This window comes from Seriola dumerili, unplaced genomic scaffold, assembly GCF_002260705.1.
Source record: "Seriola dumerili isolate Sdu_G_001 unplaced genomic scaffold, Sdu_1.0 BDQW01000056.1, whole genome shotgun sequence".
NCBI classification, from domain to species: domain Eukaryota; kingdom Metazoa; phylum Chordata; class Actinopteri; order Carangiformes; family Carangidae; genus Seriola; species Seriola dumerili.
In genome coordinates, this window is record NW_019174311.1 from 1,202,438 (window position 1) to 1,218,442 (window position 16,005).

Sequence of the window (16,005 nt, forward strand, 5' to 3'; positions counted from 1 at the left end):
GACCTTTTCCCTGGCGGGTCCCGTGGGATTTACTCATTTCAGTTTTGGAAGTATTACGCTGACATGCAAATAAGTCAAAAAATCTGAGTGTAGATATGTTAAAGTTATAAATGGTCAGGGAGCAAACGCCAGGCGTGGGATCACTCTGCCGCCATTACCCTGTCAGACGCCAGATTGGATATTTTTGAAGTAAACATGATCCTTCTTACTCAATCTAGGTGCAGAACTTTGAAAAGTATTGGTAATAGCTTCACTTGTACTTACCTAGTGTAGGTTGCAATACACTTTTGAAAAGATAAACCAGCAAGAGCAACTAAAGTCATTAAAAAATACCTCATCAATAAATCAGTAAATCCAGAATAAGTGAAATACTCAATGGTACAATGGTCAATGAAAAGTTTCTAGAATATGTTTCCTCTTATTTATGGTTTCCTATGGCACAAAAACACTGGGAAAAGAATAAGCTGATGTTTGTCTTCTCGTTTCACAAGGATCCAATTTATTGCAGACCCAAGTGTCCTAGAGGGAATATTGACAAAGCAGAGATCACCAACCAAAAAACACTGAATCAATCATAGGACGAATAAGTTATTTTATTTCTATAAATAGATTAAAAACACAATTTTACAATGATTTACTACTGACACAACATGAACGTACAGCCTCAGATCAGACACAACCTTCATGAGAACTTAGAACCCACTGTATAATTACAAAGGCTGTAAATGTGAGTCTGCACTTCAACAGTGTAAATGTAACATGATTTCCATGCCCACACATAGACACAAAAGGAATCATTAAAATGTCCAACCTGTACATTTTTGACCATGTATGCAGTATTTGAGCTAAATTTACACACATTATTAAACTGTTTACCTTAATGATTAGTATTAGTGTTTGTAATCCCATCATAGTTGAAAATGAGGGCCTCTTTTACAAATGTGTAAACACAGCTGATGTAAAACCTTCACCAGCATCATAAATCAATGACTTAGTTTTTGGCTACTGTTCTTCATGTGTGTATCAAAGGACCTGTCAATCAAATCAATGTAAGAGTGACGGCAGGTTTCAGTCATATGTTCTGAAGTTTGGTTGTCTCTTGACATTGATTGCAGAATGTACCCTTGAATCAATTAAACACTGAACATGAGAATAGAATATTTTGAATGAATCAATGCCTGAAATGATCCTGTAGAGTATTTTGCAGGTAGAATGTCGCTTGGTGTAACTGAATGACAAGATCAGCTTTTTGATTGTGAGAGCTGCTGAACAAAAGGAAGTGCACTTACACATAAATCCTGGAAAAGGCACTGGAAGTGACTAGAATCCACTGACAGTTTATGAAGAAAGAGTTTTATCAGGTGAACTGTTTAATATCAGTGTTGTTCAAAACTTCCAATATTGGCCACGTTGTTCACGGTCACATTTACCATAAATCATCTTAATGTGAGAACGATTCTGCAAAACATTAAGTCTATACATTATTATTACTCATGATTTAAAGCAGCATTATCACAAAAATACATGTACAAGCCCAGCTTGTACATACAGTAATCATTTGCTCACTTCTAAGAAATGTAGTATCAGCTCCGTTTCATTTAGCGACGATGACGATGTGGCTGTGACCTACAAATAAATGAGTGAGAAGACATTTTCCCTGTGAGATAACTGCAGCGTCCCAGTTACCAAAACTGAAACTCTTGATAGGAGGTAAATATTTCTCCACTGTCAATGAAAACACTGGAATGTTACGATGTTTTCTGGGATGAACTAGAGGTACGTCACTAAAAACTGCCTAACAGTGTGGTCTGGTGTCTAGAAAACACCAGTCATTGAAAATAACATAACATAACATAACACAACAATATGACATTGGACATGCATATGTACCATGAAGATGTTTTCTCACACTGTATAGCGTATAGCATAGTTATTCATGATGTCAGTGACAGTAGTGAGGGTTTCTATCTGTGCTGCCAGACACTGGAGCTTCCCGTCCTTGTCGGTTCACTCAGGAGCGTCTCTCGTCTGTCTGTGTGCGCCGGTCGGTCCGGTGGTAAGAGGATGTAGTGTGTGGCACTGGCCTGTCTGCCGTCCTTCAAAATGGGAACAATGCAGGGAGAAAAGTGAGCTGCAGGTGCCGACCTCTCACTGTGCTGTCTCTGTAATGCCTTACTCACATATTTTGGGTTAGCAGCAAAACTCTGTGTGGCAGGCATCACACCGTTGATATAAATTGGAAGGCTTTTGGGGCTCGGGGTACGTGGTGGGCAGGGCGGGACTAAAGGGACCCTTGGAGGAATTCTGGGAGGCTTGTCTTCCTCGTTTGTGCTCACAGTCTGTGAGAGAGCCTGAGGTTTTCGTGGGATGGGGATACGAGGAGGGATTTGAGGCTTGTCGGTGGGGCAGGTTGTGGTGCTGCTGTGTGGCTGGAAAGCAGGGCCTGAGAAGGAATAACGAAATCTAGACGCCTGGTGTAGGTCTGGCTGTTTGCTACACAAAGGATCCCCAGCTGCTGAGGCCACATGTTGGTGGTCTTCTCTGTGGAGACCAGGTGCCCAGTTGCTGGCTCCAAACCCACCTCCTCTACCTGTCGGTCTGTCCTCTCTGCCTGGCCAGGAGAAAGCCATACAGCCAATCTCAGAACTAACGGCCTGCAGCGAGCTCTCCTGGTAGGCATGATTAACTTGGCCACAGTCTCTGTTACTGCCCCTGGACATGGCCTTGGGGCAACTTTTGGGCAAAAGGCGCCGTCGGTCACTGGTAAAAAACTCCACCTCATTATCAGCAGCTTCATCCGACATGAGCTCCTCAGGGTCAGGCAGAGGCGGCAGGGGTTTGGTCTCTTTCTGGAGGCCCCCAAATACTGTCCGTCTCTGGGAAGAAGGGACCACCTGGTCTCCCTCATGGAGCCGCAGTATGTTATTAGATGTTAGGCGATAAGTATCAGAGTAGAAAGGAGACTGGAGGAGGGAAATATTGGCTGTGAAAGGGAAAAAGAATCATGCATTAAACCAATGTCCTCATGGCATCCTAAACTGTACTGTACATCAAGAAACCCCTGCTCTGGTATAAAAGGTTTTCCTATCACTGTTGTTTCCTTCAGAGTGGAAACAACTCTCAGAGGAAGAAACATGGAAAACAACTTGCAATAAGAAAAAACTCTTAACTAGAGTGTAGTGATAGTGTAGGAGGGAAAAATACCACGGGGAGTGGGCTGCCCACTCTCCTTAGAAAAAAAAAGATGAAGATATCTTACAGGAAACAAGAGTAAAAAACATGTCGAAAACAACTGCTTAACCTATCACCCTCTTCGTCAAACATCAGCCACAACACCCTGATTAACACAGGAATCATCATTATCTGTGGGGCCGGCCACAATCTTAACGGAGCTTCCCATAACCTTCTCTGTGGAAACATCCGGCGTGCCCCTGACTGCAGGAACAGCTGGTGACCAAGCAGCGATAGCTTTCCCTGCTCCTTCACTCCGCTCCTCTCAGTCCAGTGATGACAAATTCACCTAAGCCCTGTCCTCACGCTGCTTTTTTAGTCAAACAGGGTTTTAAACAAACTTAAGAATATAAATCTATTATACTGAAAAATTGATGTAAAATGATATCAACATTAAGAAAATGAATGATTTATATCACAAACATGTCTAGCACACTTTGAAGTGTTGCACAATTCAAAATAGACAATTGCTGTGAAATCTTATCAATGTGTCTTTATTGTTTTTGTTTCTTGGCTTACTTTAAGACCTGTTTCTGCAATTATCAATAATTACAGCTAAAAATGATTATAATGTATCTAAGACGTATTAACTCAAGTTCACAATGCATTTAAACTATCATACGTGCCATATGTATCCATGTTAGCTGTAAAGAGTTTTCAATTAGTAATCTGTGGCAAAATTATTGTATAATAATCTTATATGTAAAAGTAACATGTAAAGGACTCACAGTTAAATTCCTTGGCCATTTGCTGCTGTTGAAGCTCCGTCAGGTTGTGTTCCATATCAGCACTCAGGCCAAAGCACACTCTGCAAAGCAGGACAGGTTGAGAAATACATACAGAGCTGTGCATGTGTGTAAATCATTCCTGCACATAATCTGTCATGAGTGAGTCATTGTACAACAGAATATATGTTCTGTTCATCTTTATGTATTGACATAATGCAGACATCTTCTCTGAGGCATGTTCATCAAGTATGTTTGCTCCTTATTTACCTAATATTGCCATTTTGTTTCATATTATTTAGCTATATTTCTCATTACTATTGTTAATACTATCTACTCTATCTATGTAACATCTAGTAAAAGTCTAATTTTTCCCTTTTTCCCCCCAAAGTTACACACTTTTTTTTGTCTCTTATCTGATGTCAGTGGTCTAAGGATGGAGGGCCTTGTGTAATGTACAGATTCTAAAGTCAAAATTGTGACTTTGGGCTTTTTTAATAAAATTGACTTTATCAAAGAATGTGATGAATTCTCATCGCAGACACATTAAAGCATTGCCTATGGGAGTAATTTAAAGTGAATGCAAGTGAAAGTCAGATGGCTTAAAATGTGAGCAGGTCTTCATCCTGTAAATCATCTCAAAGATTTATTTTTGGATGTGTGAGGTGCTGAACTTGTTAAATCTTATTATTTTTTGTCTCTATACACATCAAACATAGCAAAAATAATATGAAAATGCAACATTGGAATCATTGCTGATATTATATGATGAGGGTAAAAGGAATGATAATCGGGTCACACTATAAAATAAAGTCTTGTAATTCTTGTCAGTGTCAGAACGGTGTCTGCGTACCTGTTCAGGTCATGCTGTCCCCAGTCGTTACTGTGACTCCTGGCCATGTTGTGGCAGAAAGGCACTTGTGTTCTTAAAAATCATGAAGGTTGTGTTTGGTAGAGCTCCAGCACACGTCTGCTGCTTCAGACCCATCACAGCTTCATTCTGGCCAGTGGTAAACTGTAATAGAGAAACAGAAAATCTTTTCCTGAGCAACAGGAGAACCTGGACATTCACGCCTGGACATTACTGCAGGAGTGTCACAATTAAGCTTTAAACACTAAAACATGACTCCTCCATATTAGGCTGTTGCATTAGAGCACTCCCTCCATTTTTTCTGGTCATACCTCCATCAATGTAAAATGCTCATAAACATCTGGAAGTCAACCCAGCACGCCCAGCTGCATGCTCCTGTCCTACCAGGCAGGTCAAAGGTCAGGACAAATACTTAAGAGGCATGAAACACAAACATATATCAACTGTAGATTAAATAATTGATCATTAAAAACTTATATTCTACTCTGTCCTGTTACTCTCTCACTCTGAAAAAGGCTGGAATGCACTGAAACATAACTGAGCAAAGAAAAGGCTTTTTGTGAAAGATCATCTTCACTTTGTCTTGACTATTTGTTAGGAACAGTAAGTAATAACTTAGATTCCTGAAGCACGGCGCTGTTTTAGTTCAGCCTCAACAAGAGCTCAGTAAATGACTTCAGTCTGCTCTGGCAGCTGCCTGTGTCTGTACCTCTTTGTGGTTCCAGCTTAAAGCCATTTGTCTGATGAGCAGGCTATTACACAACCTCTGGGTCAGAAGTGGGAGGGCAGCACTCTTCATCCTCCTTCCTCCCTGTGACCATGAAACCCTGCAGTATCCACCCTCACAACAGGGACTAATTGTGCCGCATTCCTGTGATGCTGAATGACATACTCCAGCACGCTGACACACGCACACGTCACGGAAAAGCTGGTTTGATTCATATTTGGCTGTGGCTCCTAATATATTTTGATTTACTCATTTATTTCTTGAGAAAAAAAAAGGACATTTAAACACATCACACTGCAACTAACAAAGAAATATCTTATAATAATAATAATAATAATAATAATAATAATAATAATGTTGCATTCTGTTTAAATAGCTAATATGTAAAATAAGGACATGTCAAGCCAAAGAAGGAGATACAACCATTTTAATATTAACTAATATGATGGCTGCTTCCTGTCTCCTGATGTGACATGGATTCCTACTAAGATGGACACGTATTCTGGATCAGGTGAAGGTCATTCTGTTTTTATGTGAAGGGCAGCTTGGGTTAAACATACTATCTGACAACTGAAGGGGTTTAAAACAGACTGAAGCTCGTGTCAGCAGGATTCTTACTTCGTAAATTACCCACAATATTGTGCCTCCCATAGCTACAATACATACGACACAGATACAAACAGACACTTACTGCCCTTACCAACAGTAAAAAGATACATTTCACAATAAAATGTAAGCACTAAAGTTACTGTACACTCTATATTACACACACACACACACACACACACACACACACACACACACACACACACACCCCACTGATAGGTCTACAGTCGATGTGGGAAGCAAACAATGTGGAGCATGAATAATGCAACAAAAAAACCCCACTACAAACAAAACAGTGACCCATGCATCTATCTGAATATTCATGTTATCCTTAAAACAACCGAATGTGGCGTCATTTCCACCAGTGAACCTCGGAGATGGAAGACGCTGAACAATTATGAATTCTACCGGCAATTACATAGTGTCCATGAATGGAGCCACTCTCAGGCATGAATGGGCCTTTGTGTCACTTTGGTGCACAGTGAAACAAGCCTGAAAATCCAAGTGAACTCTCCCATGAGGTTAAGACTGAAGATACGCCATGGAGACGAGCAGACATGGCCAAGGTATGAGCCAGTGCCACAAATCCCCTGCATGAATGGGCGCTGTTGGAAGGACAACCAGGAGGCCAGAAGAAGCTGTTTGTTTATCTCATGCAGAAGCCTTGATGTGTTGTGCTTGGCTGTCCCCACCTCTCTGCTTTCAGGCAACAGGCCATTCACTGACTGGACCTTTATACATGATCTGTGTTTTACTTCACCTGATTACAACGACTTGCTGTAAACTCTACACTCACAGCATTCTGTACAGAAATCTTACCAAGTGCCTTTTACGTAAATATTTCCACCACAACATTAATAGGTCACAGTACTGGAGAGAAATGCAGTGGTATGTGACTTAAAAGATGAAAAGAATCACCTAAATAGACCACTGTGAATGCTGTAATTAAAGGAAAGATGTGAGATGTGACGAAGCCTTAGACATACAGTGTACTCTACATGTAATGGTTTTGAACATGTCAGGCGTGTGAGGCCTGTGCTGTCGGTGTGACAGGGCCAAGCTGTTCACTTCACCACATAATGAGAATATTTTTCTACAACATATATTTATATTTTTAATCTTTGAATTTTTCTACAACATATATTTTTCTAGTTCTTATTTTTACTCTATTTAAATTCTAATCATCAGTATGCCACGCTACATTTCACTACATAGTTTGGAGTTGATGCCTTTGAATCTGACACGTTGAATCCTGAATTAAATCCTTCTGACTGTGAGACTGATGCTGGTAAATCATTGGTCTCTGGGAATGGCTCATTTCATTTATGAACTACATAGTTTACTCAATGATGGTAATGCAGTTTGTTATGGTATGAATCATTTAAACTCTGTTAAGATTAATAAGACCCCTATTTGAAGTTGGTTCAGTATGTGTTGGTGGTAGAAAAAGCCAGCAAGTATTGAAATGAGCCCCGAAGGCTGTAGCAAATTTTACATTGCATGAGTGAGTGAGTGAGTGAGTGAGTGAGTGAGTGAGAGCTCTACACATTCATTTTCACTCAGTTATCCTTTAAATTAAATCACCAACTTCAGCCATTCACAAATTTGCATTAAATAATTTGGAAATATTACAATACCTGTAGATACCTGTAGATACCTTAGGTAGATAGATAGATAGATAGATAGATAGATAGATAGATAGATAGATAGATAGATAGATAGATAGATACACAAACACCACACACCATCTACACTTTTTGCCACTGACTGAATTCCTCTTTGGCGCCCACTAGCGGTTCACTGGGGACAGGCCGAGCGTTCCCAGAGCCATCCCGCCTCGATGGGCTCTCTGGGTGGACATCAATCAGCGGCTCAGGGAGCAGTCTCTCCCGCTGCTCACAGGCTAATGAACCAGATGGACAAGCTTTATCTGTCACCAAACGGTTCAACTACATGTTCTTTTCACAGAAACAACACAGGTTCTGTATTTTTCACCAACGACCAGCGACGGTTGTTTTTACATTCAACTGTAAAGTTCCCTTAGAGACAGAACATCAACCATTGCTGCTCTCTGAATGTCATTTTAAAACAGAGCTCCCCCGGTCACTTTACATACAAACACTACTCCTGGGCGTTCAGGTGAAGTGGGTTAAAACAGTTTACATCGATTCACAGAATACATTTCATGGCTATATGGAAGGAAGTCTTACCATGAAAATACAGACAGCGTCTCAATCACGTGAAGCTGAGGCGATCGAGTCCCGTCCAATGTGAGAAAATCTGAATATGATCCTGACTCCCAGTCAAAACTCAACCATGTGCAACATCCCTCCTCTATCAACAAGGCTGGGAGGTGAAACTCATTTTGTCAGAGTGACGCGCTTTTCCACATCTCCTTATAAATGCATCCAGCACCCCGGGCACATCACTGTAACTCCACCCAGAAGCGCCTTAAAGGGGAAAAATACACCTAAAAACAAAAACCGTCAAGAAGAATTAAACACCACAGGATCCCATACGCAAATGTAATATATGTACATATATTGAATTTCCATATATGAAATATACATTTTTAATTTAAACATATATGTATATATGCTTATATTGTAGACAGGTGTTACATAAATCATCCCTCATCCCATCCATCCCCATGTATGATATTATAAACAGTAGGGTCTGAGACCACCTTCCTAGAATGTGAAGTTAGACATGTTTAAAATTAATGAGAAAAACAACATATATATTTCAATAAACTTACATAAATAAATTGAATATATATTTTATATATTTTTAAAATAGAAAACATATGTGTTCTATGGAAAAAATTAATCACATAGATATTAATATATATACATATACAAATTTTACTATGGGTATTTCATTTACATTATAAACTTATATCTTCATATATCCAGAGGATGTATATATGTGATAATAATATATCCCCTTATAGGTCACATTTATGGCAACATCACTCTTGATATGGGGACAGATATGTCATATATTACATTCCTGTAGGGGAAAAATAGCGTAGTAGCGTAGTGCAGTATTTAAAGAATCTGAGCCTCCACTGCTGTAAACCAGAGAAGAAGTTATAGCCTGGTGGATTTTTTGTTCAATATATGGGTCAAATAAGCCTATAGAAAATCACCAAGATGTGGCTGTCATTATCCACAAGATATGTCCTCACTGCCAATGGAACAGAACATTTGAGGAAATCCGTGATAGACATGTGACTACATCAAAGCACTGAGCCTAACAAAATGTCTGATCTGAAAACTGTGGAGCATTACATTTAAGATAAGATAAGATAATTTATGTTCATGTCAGAAAGACAGATTTCCAGTTTTTGCAAACAATATTTCCCCTATGCAAACACATGCAATAACTGAAAGTGAAACAGCGACCCTCAAAATCAGAATTTGAATCATGTTTATCTGCATTGTGTAATGAATGAGTGGATGGGAAATTGCCCTTCATAACACAGTAAACAATTTTGGTCTGACCTGTGTGGGAGTCAAAGAGTGTGTGGGTGTCTTCTGGCATGAGTACAGTATGGGGCTGATAGAGAGGAACAAGTACAAGATTGGCAGCCTGATCATGGTGGATGAGAACATGTTTTGAAGCCTGCATGTCACATAGGAGTTCACTGTCTGTGTTTGTCTTCACCCACGCTGAGAGAGGCTGAAGGACAATACAGGAGGCCATTTACCAGAAAATAACAGGGAAGTGAGTGCAGGCCATTCTTGTTTTCACCACAAAGTCCAGACCACACTGAGCCTACAGTCTTCCTCCAGACTGCCAAGTAATGTTTTAACCGTCATAACAGTTCTAATAAATCCTCAGACAAATAGACACATTAAATACTGTAAAGCACTGAATAAAATAACCATCTCATAAAAGTGCAAGAGTGATGCCAAGTGACCCAGTGAACTCCCTTCGTTCTTTCCTTCTCCTGTTCCACTGTGTTATACTCCAATAAAACCTATACAGCCTCATATATGGATTAAGGAGTGCCTTATACCTATAACCCATTGTAAATCAGAAAACCCACAAAATAAACACACCACATGTAATATCCTCGTATTGCTGCAATCATCAACTGTCCCTCTCCAACCAACGCAACTTGTTTGCTTAAAGTAGTACTCATACTTTTTAGCAAATAAGCTGTTTGATGGACTTCCTGTTGTGCAATGAAGTGATTAGTTGCACATGTCATTTCAGCGTGACATCGAGGTGAAACTGCTCTCAGTTGTGATGTCATTGCAGCACACATTTTCACTCTGAAACCTAATACATACAATCCCTTTAAAGGTCTCAGTCTGGTCATTTGTTCTGTTTTGTTGTTGTGTAGACGTCACACATCTAAAATTTCTCATTTTTGCCACCTGGGCCCGGGTCAGCAGATTTTCTCATCCCTGCCACTCTGCTGTTGATCTGCGGCCCGCTGAGGGTGCTTGTGGTGACCCAGGATGCACAGAGCTGTGGGGGTTGTTGTCGGGGTGGGCCAGTCTCCCACAGGGGAGGTCAAGTCATTTCCTGTTCTGAGAGACCTCCGTCCCTCACAGCTGTCAGTGCAGTCAGAAGCCCACCTCCCACATCTGTAACCACCCCCCACCCCCCTCACCCATGTGCTTTTTTTCAAAGATGTGATGGATTGCTCTGAAGGAACTCCCTCATGCTGCTTTCAAAATTTAAGATGGCCCATCAAAGCCGGACTAAAAGCAAGAACCTCTTTTTATGATTTTTTTATGAGCTCACTTTGTTTAGAGACATGAAGTGACAAGGTTAAAGCAGGAAATAATACTGAGTTGAGAATGAATAGCAATAATAATTCCTGAAATATCAGGCTGGATAGGTTGAGCATATCTGTTTCATATCTCACCAGAAAATGCTGTGAGTAGCAGAAAACCCTGAAATGAGAAATATCCCAGCACTCATTTAACTATGTATCAAGCTGGGAGAGGAAATGAAGTAGGTGTTAACATACTGTACGTGTTCTATGGTAAATACATTTGTGTAGGTTGACGTGCTGACATGGTGACACAGGGAATTCTCTTATAGAGGAACCAGCTGTGTACAAACATGTAATAGTAATTAGAGCGCCGTTAAAGCCTGCAGACAGACAAGTCTGTGGCTATTTTGAGTTTCACACTCCTTTTAATCATAATGCTGTCGTTTCTGTGAATCAATGCTAGAGGCACCCAGCTCTGAAGTAAAGTTGCCGTAATTGTGAAAAACCAAAGAAATTATTAGGAAATTCTCATTGCCCTCAGTTTTTTTCATCTCTGTTACCACCCACTACTTCCTTCAGCCTGACATGGAACAGTCATGTTTGACGTTTTTACTTCAAAGTAGACTGCCAAACCGAGGATATGTTTTATATATATTTATGATTTTTTCAATAAATATGGGACAAATAGGTTCTGAATCAGTACCAGACTGGAGCGCTGCTGTCTACAGAGGTCTGTGTGATTTGAAAAACACACACTTCATTTAATCGTTCTTAATTTAATGGATTTGCAGTTGGGTCTGACAAGTTGGAGGCGTTAGGAAGGAATCAGTCTCCTCAAATGTCTGAGTGGGCTTCACACCACGGCCTTTGACCTAATCCCGTGAGAAGACAGCTCAGTTATCAAAGAACCAGCAGCCACTGGGAAGAAGAGGAGGATGGGCTGAAGAATGATGTTTGTGCTGCCTTTGATTGTTGGATATAGCTCAGGAACTGCGCCGAGGGTCAAAAGAAAATACTTCCTGTGAAATCTATTCTGCTGCAACATATTTTTTTTTTTAAATTGCATGTATAGCATTACTGCTAATATATCCTGTGAATAAAATATATTGGGATTAGAAGTGGAAAACTCACTCATACACACACATATAGGCTACAAACACACAGCTTTATACATGGTGTTGCCATCTCTGTAAAAGACGCGAAAGCAAGAGTTTTTTTTCCAAGGGTGCCAACAGAGAAAGACAAAACTGAATCAGCAGGCAAAGAAGTGACTGAGGAAGTGGCAAGGATTAAAGTGATTTAAATTCTGTGACATCTAATTTCATGGTGACAGCTTCAGTGAATGGCAGAGACCTAGAAATGAAAAGAGCAATTCTTTGCCCAGGATGCAGCACTGGAAGCCTGGGCAGCTTCCCTACCCGTGATTTCATGCCTCAGTGTGGGCAGAGGGTCTGTAGGCCCAGCAGGATGCCTTCCGCTGTGCTTTGAAGTTGATCCCCAGTTCATTAAGAGGATCAGTTGGAATGAGGGAGGATAAAGGAGACAGAAAAGAGGCCGTACATGGGCAATGGACTTTGTTTTTTTAATATTATTTCAATTTTAAGCAGCAACTCAGTCCCTGTTGTCAGGGACTGAGTTGCTGATATTATCTGTTGGCACTGACATGAGTTTGTTCCAGAGGCCATGGACACACTGAGTGTTCTTCATTTTGGGTTAATATTTGTTTGTTTTCACAGTGTTTGCAACTTGTTTTGGGGTCAAAGCCGATTTGAATCACCGTATGACATACAGGATGAGCTCTCAGGACAGCAATCGAAAATAGTTTTGTAATCAAAAGTTTGGTAATTCAGTTGTTCGACATCCCATTATTTAACTTTAGCATGTGTACGTCATGACTCTATTGTGCTGAGTATGGTGGTCGGGGATAATGAGGCCAGCTGTGTTTTCACGGCCCACGTATTTCCTCTGAAAAAAACATGGTATATTCTCTCTTAGCCTCTCCACATGACATAGCTCAGAGTCCTGAGGCATGACAAAGTCAATCTTCCTTTTTTCCTGCTCTATCTCTCACTCCCACCCTCCTCCCTTTTCTTCTCTCACCTTACTTACTCTGGCTTCATCATTTCCTGTTGAGTCATCGATATAGCCAGACTGCACCATGTTTTACAGTTTTCTGCTCCCCTCCTTGCTTTCTTCCTCCACTTCCTTGTTCACAGATAGCTGTCTTGTAAGTAGGAAAAACCTAGTGTGACGTTATAAAAACCCTACAGCAGCAGATATTAATGAAAAAAAGAGAATCTGAGAAATGTCAAAGCAGACGGAGTGTCTTCCTGGAAACATGCGGATTCATGCAGTAAATGATCCTGACAATCATAGGATTATTAGCACTGCAGAAAATTCACCACATCACTCGCCACAGCATGTCACCAGTCTGTATCAGTATTGGAAAAAAATAGAACTTCAAGCCAAAAAGGGGAATAAAAGACAGTGAGAAAAACAGAATCAACAGATAAAATAAAACAGAAAATACCCAACCTTACCAAAATTACTGACCACTGAGTTGGATTCCTTGGAAAATATTTCTGTATTGCTATTGGTAATTTTAGACGTATCCTAGTGAAGTGGGAGGAAGTGATGCTGTGGTGAGGTAAGGCCTCGCGTAAATGAAGGCAGTGCATGCCTGTGTCTGAGGGAGGGTTGAGGGCAGGGCTCTGAGAAACGAAAGGGTTCTGTGGTGGACTGGTTGAGTCATTCAAAAATACAGCTGCTGACTCAGTTTGCAAACTTCTCCTGGAGCACGTCGCCAGGTTTTCTGGCATTTTGTGTGTGTGTGTGTGTGTGTGTGTGTGTGTGTGTGTGTGTGTGTGTGTGTGTGTGTGTGTGTGTGACAGATTAAGGTTACTCTTCCAGCTTCATCTTTATTACGCTGAAATAGGCAAATTTAGAAAGAGGTTAACATTAAAAATTACAAAACAGATTACATGAAATGGAAAATGAAGCATTGCCCAAAGGAGTGCCGATTCACACCACTGCTGTAATCCCATCCTGGCAGCAGGATCTTTTTCTGTGATTCAATCGTTTCGTCATTTCTTCAGTTTTCTCTACACACCCTTCTTGCTCAGTATTCCTATAACCCTGTCAGTCCAACCATCAACACAATGTGATCCATCTGGGAGTATGGACTCTGGGTCACACTCCAGAATTAGTCATCCTGGATGTGTTGCAAGGTCCAGGAATGGTGTGCTTTTGTTGACATTATTGTGTTCAGAGGGTAATTAAGAAGGACACCTCCCTCCATAATGGAATGTGATTGCCTGATAAAATTATAGGAGCTATTTTACCCAATGTGAGTCATTTGGCATTTAGTGCCTTGTCTATGCACAGTAAAAACGTGTATGGCTTTACTTGTTAGTTTAAATTTAATTACAGCAAAACTGATGGTTTTATTTAAAGCCAAAACTGAAAAAAACAAAAAATGAGCATTGGCTGCTTCTGCAAACATCAGCATGTTTAGACCTGCAGACAACAGCTGAATCTCAGAATAAAAAATGTTGCTATTATATTGCTCTAGTTCAGCTGCTGTAACAAACTCAGAACATTTTCCATTAGATTTTCAGTGATTTTCAGTAAACAGAAAATAGCTCCACCGGGTAAATGAAGCCACGTTTAGCAGCATAGTCAAGCACCATCACCTGCAGTCAAGTGTTAAATGGCCTGGGCTAGTTTCTGTTAAATTGGCACCATATGATTTGTGATATATGGTTATCATAGCTACAAATTTGTAATTTTATTTATTAACTAATTTAATTTACTTTCGTTTATTTAATTCATTTATGTCCATAATTTTGTAACTAACTGTTGATGTTATTTTTGCTCTCTTGGGGACACTGCACAGCAGTGCTTCTGAAATCGCTAGCTAGCTTCAAAGGAACAGCTAGCAGTTTTACGTTGTTATTATCGGTAATTAAATTAGCCACACATAAATTAAACCTTCTAGCTGACTTACCCAACATACACAGTAATTTTTTTTTTTGATACACTGGTCTCCATCTGTATCGCTCTGGCCTGTTTTAGCTGTTAGCGTTAGCTATCTTTCACAAGTTTAATGATAGTGCCAAGGAAACAAAATAAATTAGGCAGGTTGCTTAATGCTAATGCAGTTAGCTAGCTAAGTTAATCAATGTTAACTAGCTATTCTAGCATTAGCTCCTTAGGTATTGTTTACTATTTTAGCAATAGTGTAGTGTTAATGTATTTAACCTAAGTGGTATTATCTTATCCTGGTGCCTCAGTGGCTCACCTGGTGAGTGCATACCATAAAGGCTTATTCCTAACTGCAGCGGCCATGGGTTTGAGTCTGACCGGTGGCCCTTTTTTGCATGTCATCCCCTCTCTCTCTCCCTGACTTTTTCTGTCTCACTCTTACTGTGCTATCAGAATATAGCAAACATGCCCCCCCGTCCCCCCTGCCCCCCCCCTAAAAAAAAAAAGGAATGTTATTTTATCTAATGCAGCTTTAATTATCAGTGGCTAACATGTTTGGCTAACTTAGTTACAGTTTAATCCAACTGAACTAGTTATATGTTTTGTACTGTCACCATGTTTAGTTATCTGATACACCTTTATTTTTTCTTTAGACTCAACACAGACCAAAATTCAACATTAGACGGCGATCATCTCTCAGAAGTCACCTATTTGGAGATTTTTGTAAGTTATGCCTATTCCTACACTACACTACACTAGTGATCAAAAATGCAAAAATGCATCTTTTCTATGTCATAATCAAATTTATAATTGATAAAACAGTAGTTGTGAAATGGGACATAGCTGCATCATATTTTTAATGCAGCTGAAACAGACCTGAACAAACTGCAGGTGCAGTATGGCAGAGGCAGCCAAGCAGGTGTAAGCTGAAACCCAAGACCTCATCCAAAGAGACAAGTGAGTGGCCTTCTTCATTTACCAGCTCTTGACAGCTCCAGAGGCATTTTAGGTCCATGGTTAATACCTTAATATGAAACTTAACAAATATGTTCAGTTAAGCGTCTGTAGTCATAGAAATACTTATATATTCATGACCATATTGACATTAAAATGTTGATAGTAATCT

General features: G+C 40.1%; 1 protein-coding gene across 1 annotated transcript; it reads right to left on the minus strand.

Moving 5' to 3' along the window:
• Positions 1-553: 553 nt before the first annotated feature.
• LOC111219240 (ERBB receptor feedback inhibitor 1-like) lies at positions 554-8,514 on the minus strand. Its single transcript, XM_022741857.1, has 4 exons — positions 8,371-8,514; positions 4,810-4,971; positions 3,960-4,039; positions 554-2,983 (listed from the first exon to the last, which is right to left on the minus strand). The coding sequence occupies exons 2-4, from the start codon at positions 4,854-4,856 to the stop codon at positions 1,965-1,967; spliced, it is 1,146 nt and encodes a 381-aa protein (XP_022597578.1). The 5' UTR covers positions 4,857-4,971; positions 8,371-8,514; the 3' UTR covers positions 554-1,964.
• Between the last annotated feature and the right edge of the window lie 7,491 nt (positions 8,515-16,005).